This window comes from Arvicanthis niloticus, chromosome 4, assembly GCF_011762505.2.
Source record: "Arvicanthis niloticus isolate mArvNil1 chromosome 4, mArvNil1.pat.X, whole genome shotgun sequence".
NCBI lineage: Eukaryota > Metazoa > Chordata > Mammalia > Rodentia > Muridae > Arvicanthis > Arvicanthis niloticus.
The window spans coordinates 2,127,496-2,149,623 of NC_047661.1; the positions used below are offsets into that span (position 1 = coordinate 2,127,496).

General features: G+C 40.7%; 1 protein-coding gene and 2 pseudogenes across 5 annotated transcripts in view; 1 reads left to right on the forward strand and 2 right to left on the reverse strand.

Annotated features, from left to right (window-relative positions):
- Herc6 (HECT and RLD domain containing E3 ubiquitin protein ligase family member 6) overlaps positions 1-22,128 on the reverse strand; it is a 76,006-nt gene that overhangs the window by 33,453 nt on the left and 20,425 nt on the right. For 4 of the 5 annotated variants that reach the window (XM_076932149.1, XM_076932148.1, XM_034499392.2 and 1 more), the window contains exons 6-12: positions 19,757-19,878; positions 16,369-16,505; positions 15,840-15,913; positions 12,338-12,456; positions 11,406-11,465; positions 4,799-4,892; positions 3,880-4,069 (exon numbers count right to left, since the gene is read on the reverse strand). In XM_076932149.1, the coding sequence (XP_076788264.1) occupies positions 3,880-4,069; positions 4,799-4,892; positions 11,406-11,465; positions 12,338-12,456; positions 15,840-15,913; positions 16,369-16,505; positions 19,757-19,878 (796 nt within the window). The remainder of the gene's footprint in view (positions 1-3,879; positions 4,070-4,798; positions 4,893-11,405; positions 11,466-12,337; positions 12,457-15,839; positions 15,914-16,368; positions 16,506-19,756; positions 19,879-22,128) is intronic. The other variant, XM_076932147.1, reaches the window with a different exon arrangement.
- Positions 146-2,066, reverse strand: LOC117706552 (peroxisomal carnitine O-octanoyltransferase pseudogene; annotated as a pseudogene).
- On the forward strand, positions 6,280-6,817 carry LOC117706553 (small ribosomal subunit protein eS27 pseudogene; annotated as a pseudogene).

The window sequence follows — 22,128 nt, forward strand, 5'->3', positions numbered from 1 at the left end:
TTGCAACACAGGAGGTTTAAGGTAGAACAAATCTGGAGAGCATCACTCTCCGAATCCATACATTAACAGGCTTCCTTAAGCCGACGTTCCTTCCATGTCAGATCACCGTACTGAGTTTCTATGATCTGTGTCTGTCTCTGAGTCTCTAAAGATGAGCGGTGTCATTCAGCTGTACCATATCATGGAAAGCATGAAAAATCATCTGAACTAGTTTTCCCGCATCAGTCTCTGGACATGACCTGCAGGATGTACATGTCACCACAAACCTGTCATTTCTAATATGGTAGAAAAATCCATATCCATTATGTACCATAGGAACCACGACTCCCTGAACTTGTAAACAACCAACCAGACTTGTTGAGAGCACAAAATCTTCACCTCCTCCACTTCTGGAGAAAAGTGGGTCCTCAAATAGTTCCGGAACAGGCAGACCTTCCTCTTTTGCTATGAGCAAAAGGTGATGGTCAAATCCTTTTCCATGTGAACAATCTTTCATCATCTTATGCTTCACAAAGGACATCTTTTACTGACATTCAAGGAGACTGGCAGAGGGATATGCATGGCCTAGTACCACCTGATGGCCTCCATTGTACACAATCGCACAGTCTCTTTTCGGCCATGGTAAAAGTATCTTGTCATAGCTGTTTCATAGCAGCAACCAGGGCGTCCATGAAGTCTGTAATAGGCGAGCTGATGAGCAAGCTGAATAAAGGTATCAGGGTGAAGGGCCTCCTTCTTAGTGAGCTTTTTGCCAAAAGACATGAAGGTAGATACTGCTATCTGCAGATCAGACGCCACTTTGAGGTGTTGGGCTTTGGCTTGGGAGATATCATTCAGTATTTTCTCATCCACGGTAAAAACCAGCTCCTCTGGCAATAGTATATCCCAGACTTTTTCTGAATCCTTCCATCTTCCTTCTGTCTCTAAGAGTCTCTCATCAACATAACGTGAAATGGTCATTATAACCATTGTATCATAAGGAACATGCTCACAGCAACAGCCAAATATTCCATTAGCAAAGGAAATCAAAATATAGGACTTGTCACCCCAGTGTACTGCTGGATCTCCACCGAGAAGCATTTCAAAAACCTGAGAAAAATCTTCTGGGGTTGCATGGCAACTGGTGTCTTCTATGGAATATACAAATAAACTGGTTTCAATTTTCTTCTAATAAAGTCAAGTTCTCTGGATAAAGACCAATCAGATATTCTCTTGCCTTGGCCCACCGAGTTTGCTCCTCATTAGTTAATGCCACTATACTGGGTCCAACAGGTTTGTTCCAGCACTTCTTGTGGATATATGTCAATTGTCTGAGAAGTTTTGGCGGGGTGATCAAACATCCCTCATGCAGTAACATCAAAGACAAACGCTGTGCCTCGACACAACAGGGCAATCTGGGTTGGACAATGGCCTTCACTCTCAGTCTTAAAATAATTCATAATCGAATTTCTAGTAATTCCTGAAACCTCACAAACAGAGAACAACATTTGAAATTGGTTCATGTTTAGAGGAGTATTTCCGGATTTATGTACAGGCGATTTTTCTTGTCTTAGCAGCTGACAGTAGTTCAAGTTGTACCCCAGCAGTATCCTTCCTCTTTCTAACTGAGTGCCTTCCCTTGCAGGCCAGTAGTGTTCAAAATGGGGAGATGGACCCATGAAGTTCACGTTCAGTTGTGATGGAATATGCATGTCCAGGTAGGCAACACTGAGCCACCAGTCTTCCAGCCAGTTTCTTTTTTCTTTACCCCTTTCAAATAACTTCTGATGTAATCCTTTGCCAACTCCATCTTGAAACTTTTGAACTATTTCTTCATTTGTCTTATACTGTTCTTTATTTGCAAATGGCTTCACTGATTCAAGTTTTTTTTTTTTTTTTTTTTTTTTTATGATTCTTCAAGTGAAGAAACAGGCAGTGACAGAAGAGAGTCTTGGTACTGAAATGTTTGTTCTTCAATTGCTTTAGCCAATTGATTTTCCATGGTATAGACACAGTAAGAAAACAGTAAACCAAGATGAAGCGTTCAGGACTTCCAGGAGCCTGCTTGAACAATTCTGATAGGAAATCACAAATTCTGGAAAATTCTGATAGGGAAACCTGAACTGGCCAAGCCTGGTGACTCCCGTACCTGCTTTGCCCTCTGCATTCAGCCACCAGGTTCACTGGCCTGCCCTTGTTTGTTTTTTGTTTTTTTTTTTTTTTATTGTATTGTATATTTTAGCTATTTACATTTCAGAGATAGTTTAACCTTAAGCAACACTTGATAGTTCTTGAGAGAGGGTTGTTATAAGACATTCTCTCTCTCTCTCTCTCTCTCTCTCTCTCTCTCTCTCTCTCTCTCTCTGTGTGTGTGTGTGTGTGTGTGTGTGTGTGTGTGGTATTTACAGATGTGTGTGCTCATTTGTCGGTACATGCCCCAAGAATAGAACAGGATGTCCAGTGTCTTGATTTATCATCCCTTGAGAGATGGTCTTTCACTGAATCTAGGCCTAGAATGGTAGCCAGCAAGCCTCAGTTCTTCTCCTTCCTCTGTTTCTTGCAGCTCTTCCGAGTTTTACAAGTACACACACCATGCTAGTTTTCCATGTGGTTGCTGAGCTTGGAACAAGCACATTTACCCACTTAGCCATCTTCACAACTACCATAAAAGGATGCTTTCACGGTTATACATAAAAATTAGAGTCTGTAACTGCGCCTAAGTGTGGGGAGCCAATAGAAGCTGGCTATCATCTTTGCAGCCATCTTGAGCCATATACACTGACAAGAGACTTGTTGACAACAGCCTACAACAGCTGAGCACACTGTGATAACATCTTATTTTAGATACCCAGGATTTTCCCTTGGGTGTGTGAGACTTAAAGGTGTGATTTAGAGCTGAGACTTAAAGGTGTGACTTAAAGGTGTAATTTAGAGATAAGACTTAAAGGCATGACTTAAAGGAGTGGCTTAGAAGTGAGACATATAAAAGGTGAGAGGCAGACAGAAGAAATTATTAGACACTTGTACTTGGAAGAGTACTTGAGATTGGAGGCAGGTAACTTGGAACTGGGAAAGAGACTAGCAACTAGGAACTAGACACTTGGACTAGGTACTTGGAATTAGACACTTGTACTTGGATGAGACTGGAGACTAGAACTTGGAACTGGAAACTTAGAACTTGGAGGCACTAGGGACTAGGAACTAGGGACTAGGAACTCAGACTTGGGACTTGGACTAGGAAGAAAGACTGAAGAAATAAACGGAATTGAATCACACTCTATCTGGTCTCCATTCCTTGAGTCCATCCTCACTCTGTCTCTTGCTGAACCCTGACCCGCAGAGCGGAGAAGCCTGCACAGTGTGAGCTCTAACAATTTAGCCCCCAAGGCTTTTGGCAGTGGGGGTTCCAACATTGACAGAGAGGTCTGTGACATTTTGGCCCTCAAACATGGGGCAGTGCGGTTCGCAACACCTAAGCTGTTTCAGGGATAGTATATAGCTATATATATAGCTTTGTATTTCTTAAGTATCAGACCTTCAACATTCACTTAAAATTATGAAAAATTCCACAATTTGAATACAATATCAGTGATGAGAAGTTTAATATTGCTTTTCATCACTCTTGGTCAAAATTTTGAGGTTTCCAAATAGTAATCAAAAATTATAAAGTACGATTTATCTCGACTGGCACTGCGGTTAACAAAGTCTAATGCCAAAGACCTGTCTACTTGCTTTGTGTGGTAAGAAATGTGGCAGATGTAATAGTTTTGGGTTGACCTTTATAAAACTTCATATAGCATTTACTAAAAGAAGTATTAGAAAATCTCTCCAGTGTTTGCTATGATTTCTACTTCGAAAGTGATTCTACAGAATATATTTGTAAAATGATATAAAACTTACTCAGGCATGATAATAACTGTGGATTCATTTTATGAATAGCTTTTGCAAATTCAAATGCCAGGGTCTTCCAGTTCTTTGGATCCTGCATAATGGAACATTCTGGGAGCAAAAGAAAAATCAATAGAGCTTCTTGATGTGGAGAACTGTATGGAAGACCTCCGAGCAGATTCGCTTCAAGACATGTGGTTATCTGTGGTCAAAAGGGGACAAAGAGCAAGGCCAATTTACACACGACACAGTATTGTAAATGACTACAAGTTGCGGCTGCAGGTTTATTGCACCATCTTCCAATTAGAAAGCTCACTTAGACCTTCTGGAGCCTATTGATGAACCATAGTCAGACTTTCATTCACATACCCTGAGGCAGTCCTGAGTGAGCCATCTGTCCATTTTATATTATGGGACATGAAGGAAATAAAGGGAAATCACATGCAGATGAACATACACAGCGACTAGTCAGTTTGAAACCGATCCAAAGTTCCCCAGAAACAATTCTGTAAGCTAGTTGCAGTGGCACACACACAGAGTCTGAACTCAGAAGGCTGCACCCAAGATTCATCTCCAAACAGACGAGTTCTGTGATCACTCACCAGAGAGGGCATCCTGCTTCCCAAAGCCCTGTTCTTTCCATGTGCATTTCCAGAGAGAAGTTTCATGTCTCAATATTACTTTCTTCATGTTGAAAACCAAAGACTATATCTATTGTGCATTTAATGGTTTAATAAAAAAGTAAATTCCACCACCTATGACAATGTCTGGGCTAAAGTACCTTTATAAAGTGACTAGCCTTCTATTCAGTCCCATGTACAGGTCCTTATTACCCTCCTCCCACCAAAACTCAGCTGCTGTTTTATTTATTCCTATAAAGAAGTATGATTGTGCAGTGTCTCAGGGAAATTTAACAAATAGTGGCTGTTACCAAGGAAGAAATCCATTTCTCTGCTGTTAAATTCTTGAAGACATCCCTTGCCAGTTTTAAGTCCACATCAATGAAATTATTCTCTCCAGTATCTCTATGGACACAAAAAGCATTAAAAATACACAAACAGATGAGAATAAAGCATTTTAAAACTCCATATAATATTATTTGTTTTTTTGTCTTAGCACACACAAAATATTAACTTTATTTAAAGATTGCTTTTTTTCAAAATAATAGACTAGGGCAACACAGAAGTGTAAAGACGTATTCTTGTTAAAAAGGAATAAACCACAACTTGTTATCCCTGAACCAGTAACATCAAGCATGGGGTGCAATTTTAGCAGGATTTTATTTTTTAAATTAAATTAAATCTTATAGTACTAGGATTGAGCCCAGGGCCTCTGACCTAGAACCTCATACATGGTAAGCCATACTCTACCACAGAGTTACAAGCTGATCCCTAGAAAGACTCTGTAAATTAAGTCTAAAAATTAACAATCCCGACAGTCAGTCTATTCCACAGACTGGAACTGTTTACTCTCCACATATGGTACCATTTATATTTAATTATTTATTCATATATTTATTTATTTATAATTGATTACTTTTTGAAACAGTCTTAGTATGCCCAAGCTGGTCTTAAACTTGTGACCTTCTTGCCTCAGCTTCCAAGTACTGGAATTACAAGAGTGCACCACTGTGTCTGGCCACCAGAGGCAGGGTGATGTAATAATAGTGGTTTCACTGTTGCCAGGGACCTTGTCAGCACAGAGATCTGATAGTTCATTTTAGAAATTTTCTGAAAGACACATATGATATTAGAACTAGAATTTATACAAATTGTAACTGTAAATATTTCTCCAAAATTCTTTCTCTTTTGCAGCTGTCACCTGGAAGTTTAAAACTCCCAAAAAGTGGTCATGGATATTTTTCTTCTTTAAAAAGACAGTATTGTAGAAGAGGAAGAGATCACTTCTGCCTTGTTCCTGGCCTTGTGGCATCTTTAGGTGGGCCTAAGAAGGATATAAGTAAGTATAGAGGTTTCTCCTACACATAATAAACATAAGAAAAGATTATCATGAAAAAGAGATGTGTTTTATTAAAATTATATGTACATAGGAACAAGATAAATCCAAAGAAATGACAAAAACATGATGTTTTATACTTTTTAGACAAAGAACAATATGTTTGTGAAGGAATGATAAGATAAATGGGTGGGTAAGCTAAGCTGATAACTCTTAAGGAGTAAGGAAAGGTGTGTGTGTGTGTGTGTGTGTGTGTGTGTGTGTGTGTGTGTGTGTAGCTAAAAGGGCTACTACAGTGAGTATCCATGTAGGTTCCTCACAACTCCACTTCCATTCTCCTTTCCCTCACACACCCTTCACTCAGCCCTTAAGTAGTTGTTGCTTGCTACAAATTTGTTGCTTCTACGTTTGTAGAAAAACAAACGTTTCCAGCAGTGATGACCTCCCTACGAGAACATGCCTGCAAAGGATTTCCTTCATCCATCTCCAGAAGAGAAGAGGAAGCACAAGAAAAAGCACTTTCCCTACTTTGTGGATGTGAAATGCCCAGGATGCTATAAAATCATCACGGTCTTTAGCCACACACAAACGGTAATCTTGTGTGTTGGCTGCTCTGTCAGCCGACAGGTGGAAAAGCAAGGCTGACAGAAGGATGCTCCTTCAGGGGGAAGCAGCACTGAAAGCCCCTGATTCAAGATGAGTGGGAACTTTCCCAACAGACATATTTTGGATAAAACAAAAGAAAAACAAACAAAAACAAAACAGGCCAGATAATCTGGTTAATCTGTTCTGTAGTTATCATGCCTTAGGTGATTTTAGCTGGAAATAAGCAATATACTGATTTGACATATTTTGAGCTGATATGGCATTAACTCTTAGAATTTAGTATAGTAAATTCCCCTATGTACAATAAGCATGAGTCTGAAGAAAAAGGGGACATCGTGTCCTGGAGAGTCTTTCCCTTTCAAACTGAAAAGAGAAAATGGGGGAGAGATGGCAGAGGGCAAGACAAACAATGTCCAGATTTCTTGTCTGCTTTTAGCTGGGGCCTGATATAGATGCACAGATGTTTCGCAGACTCTGAAAAGATGATGCCTAGTGAACTGTTAGCCAGAAGCCATGGCACTTATCTTGCTAAGTTTCTCTAGTTCCTAGAAAATTCTTTCCTCTGGCTAGTCCTCATATTGCCAGAAAGTACTTTTAAAGCTGCTTGGGAAGAATTGTCCTTAAGAGTCTTCTCAGCTGTGAACCTCGAATTCAACAGTACTGACCGGCCAGGCATGGTAAACTCTCTGGTACAATAGATCAAATTGTCTAGTAGTTACCTACCACTTTCTGGTTGAACTTGAGGTCTCCTACACAGGAGGGAATACACAGATCTTAATGGGGAGCTATTGCTCTTGTTTTGCTAAATGAATATGAACCAGTTTTTCCTCTGAAAAATTACACTTATGCCAAGAAAACAGTGCCAGTGTCAGCTTTGGCCAGAGAAACTTCCTTTTACAGTGGCCAGTAGTAAATTCAGAGACTCAAAATAGGGCTAAAAGATGGTTCAGGAGGGGAGAGTGTATTTGTGAAGGCAAGAGGACCTGGGTTCTCTAGCACCCACATACAAAGCTGAACAACCTTGGTTCCTCTGTGCCTATGACCTGAACTGGGAGGTGGAGAATGATATCCAGGGACCTCTTGGCCATCAAACCTAGTCACAGGAGCAAGCTTCAGGTTCAGGGCTCAGCTCTTATCTTCAAAACTAAGGTTCCCTTCACTGTTGTTGGGAACTATTGCACCGCCTTTCAACAAACCTGGTTTGTTTGCCTTTATTTCTACCTTTTTACTACTTAATGTTCTCTGATAGTTTCATAAGCCATATGATGTTTTCCAGTTATCCTTTCCCCATCATCTCCTTTCATCCCTATCAATGCCTTTCCCAGATTCATGACTTTTGGGTGTTTTATTTTGTTTTGTTTCGGACTCTGTCCTACCTGGGATATCCATGCGACTTTGGAATTACAACTATCCTAGTGAAGCCACCCATGGATTTGCAGCTGAAAGCACTGATGCCTGATTTTCCTGAATCAATCAGCAGCAAACAGTTCATCAGCAAGGGAGAGAACTTCCCGAGCCCATTCTCCTCCCATGCCTGAGTGCTGCTGGGCCCACTCTCATCTAGACCCAGTTCAGGCGGCCACAGCCCTGTGGAGTTTGTGTCACAGGCTGTGTCCTGCCCATAACATAGCTTCTCAGACCTTTTCACCCATGGACAGTTTTTTGTTTGCTCCCATATTTTGTGATGATCCAGAAGCTTACGAGGAATGGCCTGAATGCCTTCTTTAAAACTGAGCATTCATCCATCACTTATTCTAGGGATTTTATGCAGCCATGAGCTTCTGCATTTACCAGCAAAAACAACAACAACAACAACAACAAAAAACAACAAAATACATTTGTTAAGGCTGACATTTGTTTCTGAATATAATCATAAATATTCAAAAAGCAGTTTGATGATATTCCACTTTAGTTAAACAACAGTTTTAGTTCCTCCATAGTATCTGTTGTATCCCCCAGCATATGGTTTTGCCCAGCTTTATAATACTAGCTCTGGCTTTGCCTCCATGGAGTGGGTCCCACATCCAATCAAGAGAGAAGCTGGTTACACCATTAACAGTAGTGCTCTACTGCACAAATGGGCATACCTTGCAAAACAGATTGGTAGTGTAGCTTGTTGGGTACACAGTTGTTTATCTTTTCTTCCCTAGAAGCCTACAGTGCCCTTCTGAGACTATAAAACTAGCCATCAGGGAGGAATCTTATAGCTTAATTCCAACTTGATTTCTTAATATCATTTAACCAAGGCATGTGGTCTTCACCAATAGAATCTTACCAACCAGTTCTACCAGTGACTTGCTCTTCTTAAAAAATAAAATGAAATATAAGCTGCACAGAAAGAGACACCCAACATCATTTGATGGCTTTCACCTGTATATCCACAAGCATTACACACACACACACACACACACACACACACACACTGAGATGGCTAGTCTTATATCAACTTAACACAAGCTAGAATCATCAGATAGAAGGGAACTTCAACTGAGAAAATGTTTCCGTAAGATCAGGCTGTAGGAAAGCCTATAGGGCACTTTCTTCATTAGTGATTGGTGAGGGTGGGACCAGCTCATTTTGGGTTGGGTCACCCCTGGGCTGGTGGTCTTGAGCTCTGTAAGACAGAAAGCTGAGCAAGTCCTGAGGAGCAAGCCAGTAAGAAGCATCCCTCCATGGCTTCTGCATCAGATTCTGCCTCCACGTTCCTGCCCTGCTTGAGTTCCTATCCTGACTTCCTTCAATGATGAATGTAGGACCGTGAAGGCCAGCCTAGTTTTCTGGTCAAGCACCAGCTGGAAATCTCCAGAGACCCCACAGGGTTCCCTGCAAAAGATGGCAGGCATTTGGCATGAGGTCACAGACCTTCATAGATTTGGGTCCTTTCATCACATAGAACAACGCCCATTAGCCCCTCCACAGGTAGAAGGGATGACTACAGGCCATGGAGCCTCAAGACAAATTGCCATATTAATGAAGTACCTAAAGTCCAAAGGGGCGTAGCCAATTAAGTATTCCTTCCCAAACCCTCCTCCTTGCAAAAGGTATTTAACCTCAGGCCCACCATGAGGAAATGGGGATATAGTTTTCATCTACTTTCCAGCATGACAATAAACATTTTAAGACTGTTTCTCTTCTTTGAAATATGCCTGTGGGGAACAGTGGAGCTGGCCTTCATTGTTGGGAACTGCACTAGCCCCACGTTCCGGCGCCAAAAATGTTGGGGCCTAGGCTGGCCCACTTTGGGCGACCTAAAATGTTGAGGCCCTCTCCACTCCACGCTTGGCGGCCACTGTATCCCGGCCCAAGCTGCCGCTCCGGTCCGAGGGTCAGGGTTCAGCAAGAGAGAGAGTGAGGACAGACTCGAAGAATGGAGACCAGACAGAGTGTATTTCAATCCTGTTTATTCTTCAGTCTCTCTTCCTAGTCCAAGTCCCAAGTCTTGAGTTCCTAGTTCCTTGTTCCTAGTTGTACTCCTCCTAGTTCCTAGTTGTACTCAATCTCTGTTACTCCAAATTGTTCTCTCCTTTTATATGTTTCACTTCTAAGCCATGCCTTTTGGTCACACCTTTAATCATGCCCTTAGGTCTTGTCTCTAAATCTGATCTCTACACTTCTAAATCATACTCTTAAATTACACACCTTTAATCTCACACACCTTTAATCTCACACACCCAAGGTATCTAAACCAAGATTATCAGAGTGTTCTCAGCTGTTGTAGGCTATTGTAATCCAAGTCTCATGTCAGGGTATATGGCTCAAGATGGCTGCAAAGCTGATAGCTGCTTTCTGCTAAAAGTCGGCTCCAAACACTTCATCTATAGAGCTGTCACCTAATCTCCCCCAGTAGAACTCTCTGCCTGCCACGACCAAGAACTCTCATCCCTACAGGACACAGCTGGAGCTCATCCCTCCCCCCTCTCCTCTCTGGCAGCAAGCCAACCTAGCCCATATGCCTCATTTCATTCTCAGCCCTTATGTGGCCCCCTAGTGGTGCCTGAGGGCCCAAGAGCCTGAGAAGCAGCCAATTCTTGGATGGTTTTTGGCCTGGGGACCCCAAAGTCAAGAGCTCTGGCTCCTCAGACTGTGCTCCCCCATCCCTGAAACAGGGTCCCACGGCTTCACATAGCCTGACACCCACCCAGCACCAGCATGTGGGGAATACAGTCAAATTCTTGTGCCTTTGTACCCATGAGAAACCCTAGCCCATGGTGAGACAGATGCAGGACCCAAACATCAACCCAACAAGTCCCATGCACAATTCAACCCAACAATTTAACCCAATAGATAAACGGTGATTTGTAAGCATAAGCCAGACAAACCCTTTTCTCTCTAAATTGCTTTTGGTCATGTTCTTTCATTACAGCAATAGTAACCCTAATTAAGACACATGCAAAGGAAGAAAAAAAAACTTGATGGAATGCCTAGGTATATGGAGTGTGTGTGTGTGTGTTTGTGTGTGTGTGTGTGTGTTTTTGTGTGTGTGTGTGTGTGTGTAAGAGAGAGAGAGAGGGAGGGAAGGAGAGAGAGAGAGAGAGAGAGAGAGAGAGAGAGAGAGAGAGAGATTCACATGAATGAGAGAGAGAAGGCCTAAATACTGAGCATTAAAAGAATGACTTAAACTGTTAGGTAATGTCAGCACTTAGAAGATGAGGACAGGACAGTCAGATGTGCAGGGTCCTCCTCATCTACACAGTGAGATCAAGGCTAGCTGAGCTACACGAGAGTCCTGGTTTTGAAACAATAAAGCATGTTTAGGCACAGCTGTTTATCTGTAGATATAAAGAGCCTGACTAAAATGCCAGTCTCTCCAATTAAACAACAGAGAAAGAAATATAGAGGAGTTAGTTTATCAACCAGAAAATTCTCTACAGAGGAATCTGTGTGCTGACAAAATTCACACTCAACTTGGTTCTATAAATTTTCTTTTACACAGCCCCCAGTATTTTAAATAAAGGTCATTTCCACTGAAGCTTTACCTTTTCTTCAGAAAGCTTGCCATCAAACAAGCAGAAGATGAAAATATCAAGCTGATTTCTCTGCAAACATAATAACAAGGGTAAAGTCACATTTGGGCAGTGTCCAGCCTTTTGACATTTTGAGGTGACATTGTCATATGCCAGTGCTTCTCAACCTGTGAACTGCAACCTCTTTTGGGGGTCAAATGACTATTTTACAAGGGTGGCCTAAGACCATTGGAAATACCAGATATTTACATTATGATTCGTAATAGTAGCAAAATTAATTATGAAGTACCAACAAAAGTAATTTTATGTTGGAGATCACCACACATGAGAGACTGTATTAAAGGGTCACAGCATTAGGAAGGTTGAGAACCACTGTCATATACACATGTGTTGAGCAGTACTTATAGGTAGCCTAGGATTCATGTGACCTGTGGACTGGAGGTTAGAAATACCTATAGCTTCCTTTATCTTATATACAAATAAATAATAGAACTCTAGATTCATTAATTTCCATATTATGAGCATACACCTTGTAGATGTTACTACTGTATCTCACCAGAACTGTTTATAGTTGATTTTCTATGCATTTGCATTTGAATAATAAATACAACCAGTCACTCTGAAGGCCTAAATTCTGAAATGCTAGTGAATCAACTATGAAGACCTGAAAGCAGTACAACTTGCTGCTAAGACTCATTCATACATCTCCCTTACTTAGAAAGTTACGTGCCATATACCTTCTCCCTGTAGCTCTAATATTAAATAAACGATAATTATCATGCACATCAATGACCAATCCAACCAAAAGGTAGTAAAAGAGAATCATACCCACAATGTAAATTCTGTTAGGACCGAGCAATCCTTCTTTGTCACAGCTAGGGCAAAGTGATTAGGATTTCAGAAACACAGAAGGGGCTCTACTCTAAGTCATCAAGCTGGGTCACCTTTTGGCATCTTTTCGCTCTTTTCCCTTGTCTGCTGTTCTCCATTTCTTTACCAGAGACTGGTTGATTCGGATCATTTCTGGCAGGATTTTCCTGGAAACACTTATGGACCTAGTATTCTTTAAGGAAGAAAATAAAGGCAAAAATGACCAGGGACATGCACACACATGGTGAGTAACAATCAGTACGGTGCCTGGCACACGCAAGGCCTGTCCTCTTGCACAGGTGTTTGGTGAGCTTTTGCATCAGGGCTGGCCTGTACACTCTGTTTCCTAACTTGGGCAATTGCTTGGTCTGCATTTATAAAAGTGTAATCATGCAAGAAAAGATTAAAAATAGAGACAGAAATAGGTGCTTATAAATTAATATTCATCTTACCACCATCCAAATGGCCATAAGATGAAAATATCGATCAACAGATGAGTGCATCTGTTATATTTTACCATTTTCAATGCTAAGTAATATTTCACTGCATATTATATTATCACATTGAAAATTGAAAATGTGATAATATAATATGCAGTGAAATATTACTTAGCATTGAAAATGACACTCTAATATAAGGTGTGTGTATTCTAGACCATGCTAAGTGAAAATAAATCAAATAAAAAATAGGAGAAATTTTATGATTCCACATATATAAAGTATGTCAAACAAAGAGAAGTTACCTAGGACTGAGGAGGTCAGGAAATGAGGAATTATTGTTTAATAGCTATAAGGTGTCTGTTTGGGGTGATTAAAAGGTTTGAGAAACAGTGATGATACTTGATAGCGTTAGGGATGCAATTAAATGCCACGAAAAATTGCAGGCAATGTGTTTAAAATGCCATGAACACAATCTTATATGTAATTTGAGATAGGGTCTCACTATATAGCCAAGAGTGACACTTGATACAAACACACACACACACACACACACACACACACCACTTTTCTTCAATCAAATAAAATCCTCTGGGGAAATATGTGTAGAATACAATGCTTCACGCGTCCCCGCCCACTGTGCTGGGGACGGGGTCTGTGCCAGGATTTTGTTCATACTGAGCCACATTTCCAGCTCCTACCTGAGCATTCTGATTTAAATTCCGGTGGTTTGGAATTTATCAATCACAAAGGTTTATTTTCTCTTGCATCTAAGCATCTCAGTACAATGATCTGCCTCCTACTGGCAGCTATGTGTCATTTATTTTCCTCTTCAAAGTCCCTAGCTTCTCCTTGGAAACTTCACAAGCACCATGGCCCTTGTGGGCTCACCACTGCTCCTGTCCTCATGCTCCCTGCTCCCATTCTTGGCAACTTCAAAGTTGATGACAGCGGTCTATCTCCTGCTTCAACATCTCAGCTCCCAATCTTCTCTCCACTCCATCCTCTCCTATTTTAGCTACTCCTGACAGGGAGAAGGTTTCTGAACTGAAGCGACTGACTCCTGGAATTAGATAATTCTTTGTTGTGAAGGATCCCACACATAGTAAGATATTTAGTACTTCATGTTCCTAGCCCTTACCCACTAGAAGCCAGTAGTAGTCACTGTCAGTATACCAACCTAAAATGTCTACAGACACAACCAAATGATTGTTAGAATGCAAAGTCCCCTTACTTAAAAAGCACCAACTTATGCCTAGGGCATAAACCGGACTTTTACATTAACAACTGCTCCATTTTAAAGCATCTGTTCGGAGCAGTCTCTCTGACCATGACATCGCTCTCACTCTGTGATCATCTCCTTACTCTGGAACTAGCTTAGCTCCTATGTTTCACTCTTCTATTCACTCCCACAACTCCTTTATGCCTCCCTTATTGGACTGAAAAATTCTAGATGTTCAAGTCTGGGTTACCCCAAAGCCAACTCCCAATGCCTAACACCACTGAAGACAGCCTGCCCATCGTGCTGGTCAACCACATGTAATCTTTAATCACAAATTTCAAGTGGGCACTTCCAAAGACAGTTGCTTTCTTATACTCTGAGACACCTGTTGCTCATGTCTCTGGCTTTCCTCATGTTCCTCGGCTTCTTCTCTCACTCTCACATCAGCTTTAGTCATCAAGCAGTTACTAATCACCAACTCACCCTCATCTGCAGCCACAATGGCATATTTCTCTCCTTAGACATCTCCATTCTATACTTAACGTTTTGTCAACTTTACATAAAGCTTAGGGAATCTCAACTGAACGGACTGTATCAGATTGGCCTATGGTTTTTGTCTCTAGAGCATTTTCTTAATTAATGGTTAATGTGTGAGTGCCCAGCTGACTATAGGTGGTGTCATCCCCATGCAGATAAGTCCGGGGCATATAAGCAAAGTAACAGAACAAGCCACAGCAAGACATTAAGTACTGTTCCTCCAGGGCCTCTGCTTCAGTTCCTGTCTCCAGGTTCCTGCCCTGAGTTCCTACCCTGACTTCCCTTCATGATGGACTAGTGAGCTGTTCAGCCCTTTCATCCCCAGTTTGCTATTGGTCAGTGTCTTATCACAGCCAGTAAGAACAACTGATACAGCACTGGACTCTGTTTCCTGTCTCCTGCTCTGCTATTGGTCAGTGGTTTATCACATGCAGTGAGAACAACTGATACAGCACTGGGCTCTGTTTCCTGTCTCCTGCTCTGCTATTGGTCAGTGGTTTATCACATGCAGTGAGAACGACTGATACAGCACTGGGCTCTGTTTCCTGTCTCCTGCTCTGCTATTGGTCAGTGGTTTATCACATGCAGTGAGAACGACTGATACAGCACTGGGCTCTGTTTCCTGTCTCCTGCTCTGGGACATTCTTCTGCCACTCATGAGAAATCATCCCATTATCTTCTAATTTTACTTTCCTGTCAAAATGTCTCTGTTGTCAAAAGCCTTGTTTCACTTCCTCTTCTCTTCTAGCACTGACCCCATCCAGGGATTTATTGCTCTCTGTTAAAATTAAACTCTGTGCTTGTCTGTCTTGAGCTTCCTGCACAGTTGCTTCTCTGGAAAAGCTGCCTCCTAGCTCCCAGGTACGAAACCGTTCTTTCACATCTTCTTATTTGGTTCCTTCTCTGCTGTCCCAAGTGTGCCTCGCAGACTGATTCTGTACCTCTTCTTCCCCTCTGTTTCAGACATCTCACCTGCCCCATCTTCCCTCTCTTCTTTTGTCTTAAACCTACCCCTCATTGCCCACACCTTTTCCTGCCATCCCCATTTTGGACCCAAATTTAGGGCTATTGCTTTTGCATGCAAGGCAAGTAATCTCCCACTGAGCCACATCTCCAGCCCTCTGTTCATTTACAGAGACAAGGTCATGTGAACATGTCCACCATTTTAACAGAACACATTAGTAAAAGATCTGAAAATGAGTAATATACTGCTCCAAAAAATAGTCTGAAATTTAAGGAAAGGCAGGTACAGCTCAGGAGAAAATGCTTGCCTAGCATACACACAAGGCTCTGGGTTTGATCCCCAGCACCAGAGAAAGAACTTCTGTAATTTAAATTTAAATTCTGTAATTTAAAAGGAAAAAAAGGAATAACACGTACTGATACCTGCCGAGTTGTCACAAAGTTGGCATGTGCGCCAGCAAAAATGTCTTTGACTTCAATATCCACAAGGTCTAAAAAATTAAGAAATCCATGTTCAAAGTTTTACCAGGGAAAAATAAACCTATATATAACTAAGCCAAATTTACTCACTTGTTAAAAATTTATACTCTCCTAAATTTTGACTACAAATAGCATAAGAATCCATTTTGACCAGATCAAATGTTATTTATTCACTCAATAAACATTTATAGTTGTCTAGGCCCTTGCATAATGAATCAGGGTCGATTTGCTTAGGTATTTGCTTGAATATATCAAACCATGTTATTAATATAATTAACTAATTTTGATGTTTTTTGAATCACTTAAATCTTTAGAAATGATTGCCTATTACTCCAAGAATAAATTCAGCAGTTTAAAATAAAAGTACTAAGAACTATAATCATAGTTCAGTGGGATCCTGTGAAAGAAGGATAGCTGGGGTGTCTCCTTCAGTCAATCAGTCACGAGCTAGTGGAAGGACTCATACCCTCTGCAGACAGCAGGCAGGTAATGTCAGAGTTCTCTGCTGGGGCCTCCTGATGAGTTGGGTTGTTTGAGTGACTTGATCCACGGCCTAAAGATACCACCTGACCAGTGGTGCAGATATATGCAATGGTGTGATAACTACAATTAAAAATACAATAGAGTGATAATATGATAGTCCAAAGAACCAGACACCCATGAGTCTAAAAAGAAATGAAAATGACAGATTTACCTTCACCATACAGCCAGCTGTCTCATTACAGTATTAGTGTTGTAGAGTACTAGGCATCCCCCATCCCTGAAGAGGTGGTATTAACTTACTAGTAATAGTAAAGATACTATTAGTCATGGGGATTTACTATGGTTTCTCTCATGATCCTTTTTTGGTTTTGTGTTGACACAGAATCTCATATAGACCAGGCTTGCCACCATCTATCTCTCCATGTAGCCACGTATAACCTTGACTTTTTGATCCTTTTGCCTTGACTTCCTTAGTGCTGGGATTAGAGATATATCTCACCACCACCACCACCACCACCACCATCACTACAGCTGGGAACACTGGTACCACACCCAGTATATATAGTTCTAGAGATCTATATGAGGATCTATATGAGGACCACTGAGTGTTAGGCAAGCACTCCATCAGTTTTTTATTTATTTTATTTATTCTTAATTTTAAAAAACAGCATACTGTTGCAGGAGATATTTAAATTGGCAGCATCCAATCTGGCTTTTCTTAATCAGCCACCAGGTTCCCGACTAGCCTAGGCCTGCGGCCAGGAGCGGCTGCAGCTTCTCGCCACTGCTCAGTTTGGGCTGTCCTCTCAGGCAGTCAGAGACACCAGCCCTACCACCCACGAGACGCCAGCATGGCAGATGGCTCTGCCAATCTCCCACGCTGTCTCCACAATGCTTGGCTGAGCCCAGACCATTCTGCCATCCACATGGGCCTGGTAGGAATGAGACTCTAATGCTTAGATAATCCAAAGGCTTTATATATTTGGTAATGCTCAATAACAAGATGCTCACACAATCAGAGGTGTAACCCAATGCCCAACCAAGATATACTAACCACCTTAGAGTGCTAGAGACATGCGCACATCCACCTCCATCTTCCCCCCTCTCTCTCCTGTTCTCTCTCCTAGCCCCTCCTCTTTCTCCTCCTCCTCCTCCTCCTCCTCCTCCTCCTCCTCCTCCTCCTCCTCCTCCTCCTCCTCCTTCTCTTCTTCTCCTCACTCCTCCCACCATAGCTCCTCCTACAGCATATAAAATATCAGGCTTCATCACAATGCTTGTTTTTATTGGTCCCCTCTGCTATATCTGCTCATATGTCTCTGTGTCCCTGCTCCTTTATCCTTCCACCCCTGTGGCATCCTTGCTGTTTCATGTCACAAGTGTTCCATTGCCTGCCTTCTTCATATTGTCTACTTTTCTTCCTTTTGGTCCCCTTTATAGTTTTATGACCCATCACGCTCCCACCCACACATGTACATACAAACAGTAAAAGCTAAGCTCTCCATGAAACAGTACATTCTTCTTTCTGAGTCTGAGTCATCTCTCTTAAATAGTAATCTCTAGATTTATTCATTTTCCTGGAAACTTTATATTCCTTTTTTTCTTGATAGCTGAAGAAAATTCCATTGTATATGTATATCACGTTTTCATGACCTATCCATCTATCAAGAGACACCTAGGCTGATTCTATTTTCTGGCTTTTGTGAATAGTATGTAAGTGTCTCTGTGGTAAGATATCTCAGTCCTTTGGGTGTATGCCCCGGAGCTGAGTCAAATGGTAGCTCTACTTTTAATAGCTTGAGGAATCTCTCTCCTGATTTCCATGGTAACTGTACCATTTTACAGCCCCAACAGCACTGACTGGCTTTTTCTCTCCCTCACCAGGATTCCTTTGGCTTTTTTCCTGGTGACAGCTGGTCTGACATGGGTGAGGCTGAGTGAGGTGGAATCTCAAATTAGTTTCCATATGCATTCCCCTGAAGGCTAGAGATGTTAAAACATACCTAAAAGTGTTCATAGTTATGCATAGTGCTTATTGTGACACCCTTCTGCCCAATTCGTGGCCTGTCTATTTAGCAGTTTGGGTTTGTTTATATGTTCTAGATTTTAACCTTCTGTTTGAAGTACCTGGCAAGGATTTTCTCCCATTGAAGGCTGTCTGTTAACTCTACTGATAGATTTCCTTGCTTTGTTTAAGCCTTTAAATTCCATTCAATTCAACTGTTAATTCTTAGAGCTATCCTTATTCCCCTAGATTCCTACAGAAAGTTCTGCTATGCCTGCCTACATCTTGAAGGATTTTCCTCTTGTCTCCCTCTAGCATTCTCAGGGCTTTGGCTTTCAAATTAAGGTTTTAATCCACTTGAGTTGGTTTGTTTTTTTGTTTTTTTGTTTTTTTTTCAAGTATCTGTGTATGTATGATGGCCATGTGGGTGTGGTGTCTGGGCATGTATGGTGCCTGTGCATGCAGGTATGCATACACAAGTGTGGGCAAATGTATGTGTGAGACTGTTGGGTCCCTGGGCAAGAACCTTCTTCCAGCGCTTTTATCCCTTCATCACTAAGGTAAGGTCTATTAATGAACCCAGCCAAAGACTGCAGACATGACTAGCCTCTTGCACAAGGCCCTGCTTTTTAACTTCCAAGGCTGGAATTACAGGTGGACTGCCACATCCACTGCCATTGACATGGGTCCTGGGGATGTGACCTCTGGTTCTCCTGCTTGTGCTGAAAGCACTTGAATCATAGAGCATCTTCCCGGCTAACTTTGAGTTAATTTTTGCAGAATGAGAGCTATGAATCTTGTTTTACTTTTATTCAGGTGGATATCCAGTTTTGCTAGCACCATTTGTTGAATAGGGAGGGATCTGTTTTGGTTTTTTCCCCAATCAAATACTATATAGCCCTATGTGTGTAAATTTATTTCTGGGTCCCATATTCTATTCTATGTGTTCTAAGTGAAAGACTCTCATTTTTAATGCAATGGGTTAGATACATACATACATACATACATACATACTCAAAATGCCCTCAGAATTAGGTTATCTAAAGCCCTGAATATATGCTAATCATCATTATGTCCTGAGTACATGAAATTAATTAGTCTCATCAACTTAACCAGGCAAACAACCCCACCTTTGCTGTTTAATTCTCTCCTACCTTCTACTCAGAGTAAGGTAGTCTATACGTCATAAGCTTCTAATAATTATTTGTTACATAGTTATTAATAGAAATGAAAAATTTAAATTAAAAGGTATCTTAAAGAAATAAAATTTCAAAGACAGAATCTTTATTAAAAGCATAACCATGTGTTTTGGGGTTTCTAAGTAATAAGCATAATACTGTCTATTCAAACTTTTAAAAAGGCCTGATACCTTCCACACTCTATCTGTGAAACACAGCCGTCAATCCCTTTTATGAGTTGTGGGCTGCTTCTCCCACTCCTGTGCTGTAGCTTTCCAGAGCTATTGCCTCCAAATGTAAACACTTGTCCATCCTGTTTAAGAAATAAGAAATCAGATTAATTTCATGTTTTAAAAGATAACTATCACAAAATGTTAGCATGAAAGTGATATGTAAAATTGTTGTATCTTTTATGCCTTGATTTATAAATTTCCATAAATATATTCTAAAATTATTTATTTATGTATATTTTAATATAAGTTTATGAGACTTAACCTCATGCATGCAGAACATGATGACTGTTAGCATATATTCAGGGTTTTAGATAACCTAATTATGAGGGCATTTTGAATATTTCTGTATCTAAACATTTAAGTTAAAATTACATCTATTATATATTTATAAATTTCCATAACTTATTCAAAAATATTTATATTACTATTCCAAAAATATTTATAAATTTATTTATGGAATTTCCTTTAAAACGGTGTACTTTGAATATGTTAAGAATGTATTACATGTTTAAATTTTCTAAGAGAGGGGCCAGGAAGATGGCTCAGCATTTAAGAGCATGTACTGCTTTGCCGGGAACCACAGTTTGATTTCTTTTTTTTTTTTTTTAATTAGATTTATTTAGTTTATGTATAAGTACACTGTTGCTGTCTTCAGACACACCAGAAGAGGGCATTGGATCCCATTACGGATGGTTGTGAGCCACCATGTGGTTGCTGGGAATTGAACTCAGGACCTCTGGAAGAGCAGTCAATGCTCTTAACCACTGAACCATCTCTCCAGGCCCACAGTTTGATTTCATCATCCATATCAGGTAGCTTACCACCACCTGTAACTCCAGCTCCAGGGAAACCGAATCCTCTTATACTTATGTACACACGTGCGTGCGTGTGCACACACACACACACACACACACACGGGGTGGGGAGGATAGAGATAGAGTTAAAAATAATAAAATAAATGTTTTTGAAAATTTAAAATGCTGAGCATATCTTAAATATTCTCATAATTCTCCTCCTCCTCTTCCTTTTCTTCTTCCTTCTTCTCTCTCCTCCTTCTCTCTCCTTCTCCTTCTCCTTCTCTCTCCTTCTCCTTCTTCTTCTCCTCCCTCTCCCTCTCCCTTACCCAATTCCTATCCCTCTCTCTTTCCCTTTCTATTATTTAAGGAAGAGAAAGATACCTTTTCCACATATATACTATATATACACCAGGCATATCTATAATTTTGTGAGTTGTGTTCCAATAAGGCAATGAAAAGAACAACTACTTTTTATTGTTGTTATTAATTATTTTATTTTCATCCCAGTCCCTACTCATAGAGTTCTTCCTTTTATACCCCTTCCCATTTGCCTCGGAGCAAGTACCCTCCTTTCCCACCCTGGGGCATAAGAACTAGATACTTAATAGGTGTTTGCTGGCAGAATCAATGACAACTTAACTGCTTATACTCTAACACTAACATTTAAGTATTGGCTTTGCTGCTTTATTTATTTGGGCATTTCCTGAAAATACTTTCTCCTCAAAAGATGATTCTTAGGGGCTGGAAAGATGACTCAAAGCTAAGAGCACTGGCTGCTCTTCCAGAGATCTGGGGTTCCATTCCCAACACCCACATGGCAGCTCATAACTGTCTGCGACTCCAGTTCGAGGGGATCTGATACCCTCATACAGACATACATGCAGGCAAAACACCAATGCATATACAATAAAAGTAAATATATCTTCTTAAAAAATGATTTTAAAATATAAAAAGAGTTTTTAATGGTGATTCTTTATTTAAAAAAAATCTAGGAGATTGGGGGGAATAACTTAGTGAAATGTTGGTCACATAAGCATGGGGAGTTGAATTCAATGCCCTGCATTCATATCAAAAGCAAGGCACTCACATAAGAAGCAAGGCATTGCAATGTGCACTTGTAATCCCAGTGCCAGCAATATTAAAATAAAGGATCCTTAGGCTCCCTGGATTGTGGGTTGACAATGAGCTCCAGGCAAATGAGAGAGACCCTGCCTCAAAAAACAAGGTGGCTAGCTCCTGGGGTACAATACCAAGATACCAAAAAATACTATCCTCTAGTCTTCACAAGTGCATGCATACATGCACAGACACAGAAACACACACACACGTCTACCTTTCTCTTGACAACTAAGATTAATATAATTCAAACAAATGATTAATATAATTCAAACAATTGAGGTTTCCTAATTTAAGTCATGGTTTTAAAACAAGTAATAAAAATAATAAAATTAAAAATTAAAATAATCTGGTGGACCAGAAACGCAGTGCAGTGGTGCAGCACTTATCTAGCATCCTACGGTACTGCACTTTATT